The 344-nt window shown below is 75.3% G+C and overlaps 1 protein-coding gene across 1 annotated transcript in view; it reads left to right on the top strand.

The window, feature by feature from the left end:
• Positions 1-163: 163 nt before the first annotated feature.
• SPTSSA (serine palmitoyltransferase small subunit A) overlaps positions 164-344 on the top strand; it is a 19853-nt gene continuing 19672 nt past the window's right edge. Inside the window, exon 1 of the mRNA XM_007453029.1 lies at positions 164-269. Within this exon, the coding sequence (XP_007453091.1) occupies positions 167-269 (103 nt within the window). The 5' untranslated portion in view covers positions 164-166. The remainder of the gene's footprint in view (positions 270-344) is intronic.

Below are 344 nucleotides of genomic sequence, written 5' to 3'. Positions count from 1 at the left end.
GCCCGGGAGCGCGCGGGGCTGGGCGTGCCCACGGGTGACGCTCCGGGCCGGGCCGGCCAATGGGCGCGGGGCAGGCGGGCCAGGCGGCCAGGGGCTCTAGGACGCGAACTGGAGGCCGGCTGGACAGACTGACGTTTGGCTGCAACGCGGGAGGCGCGTGGCAGGGATGGCGCTGGCGCGGGCCTGGAAACAGATGTCCTGGTTCTACTACCAGTACCTACTGGTCACGGCGCTGTACATGCTGGAGCCCTGGGAGCGGACTGTGTTCAGTATCCTGCCCGGGCCGCGGGCGCGGGGCCGGGTCGGGGCGCGGGGGCGCGGGCGGCGTCCTCCCGGGCCCAGGG

Source organism: Lipotes vexillifer, unplaced genomic scaffold (assembly GCF_000442215.2).
Source record: "Lipotes vexillifer unplaced genomic scaffold, Lipotes_vexillifer_v1.1 scaffold88, whole genome shotgun sequence".
Lineage (NCBI taxonomy): Eukaryota > Metazoa > Chordata > Mammalia > Artiodactyla > Lipotidae > Lipotes > Lipotes vexillifer.
The sequence above is the reverse complement of the archived record's forward strand: the minus strand, read 5'-3'. Positions and strand labels throughout refer to the sequence as shown.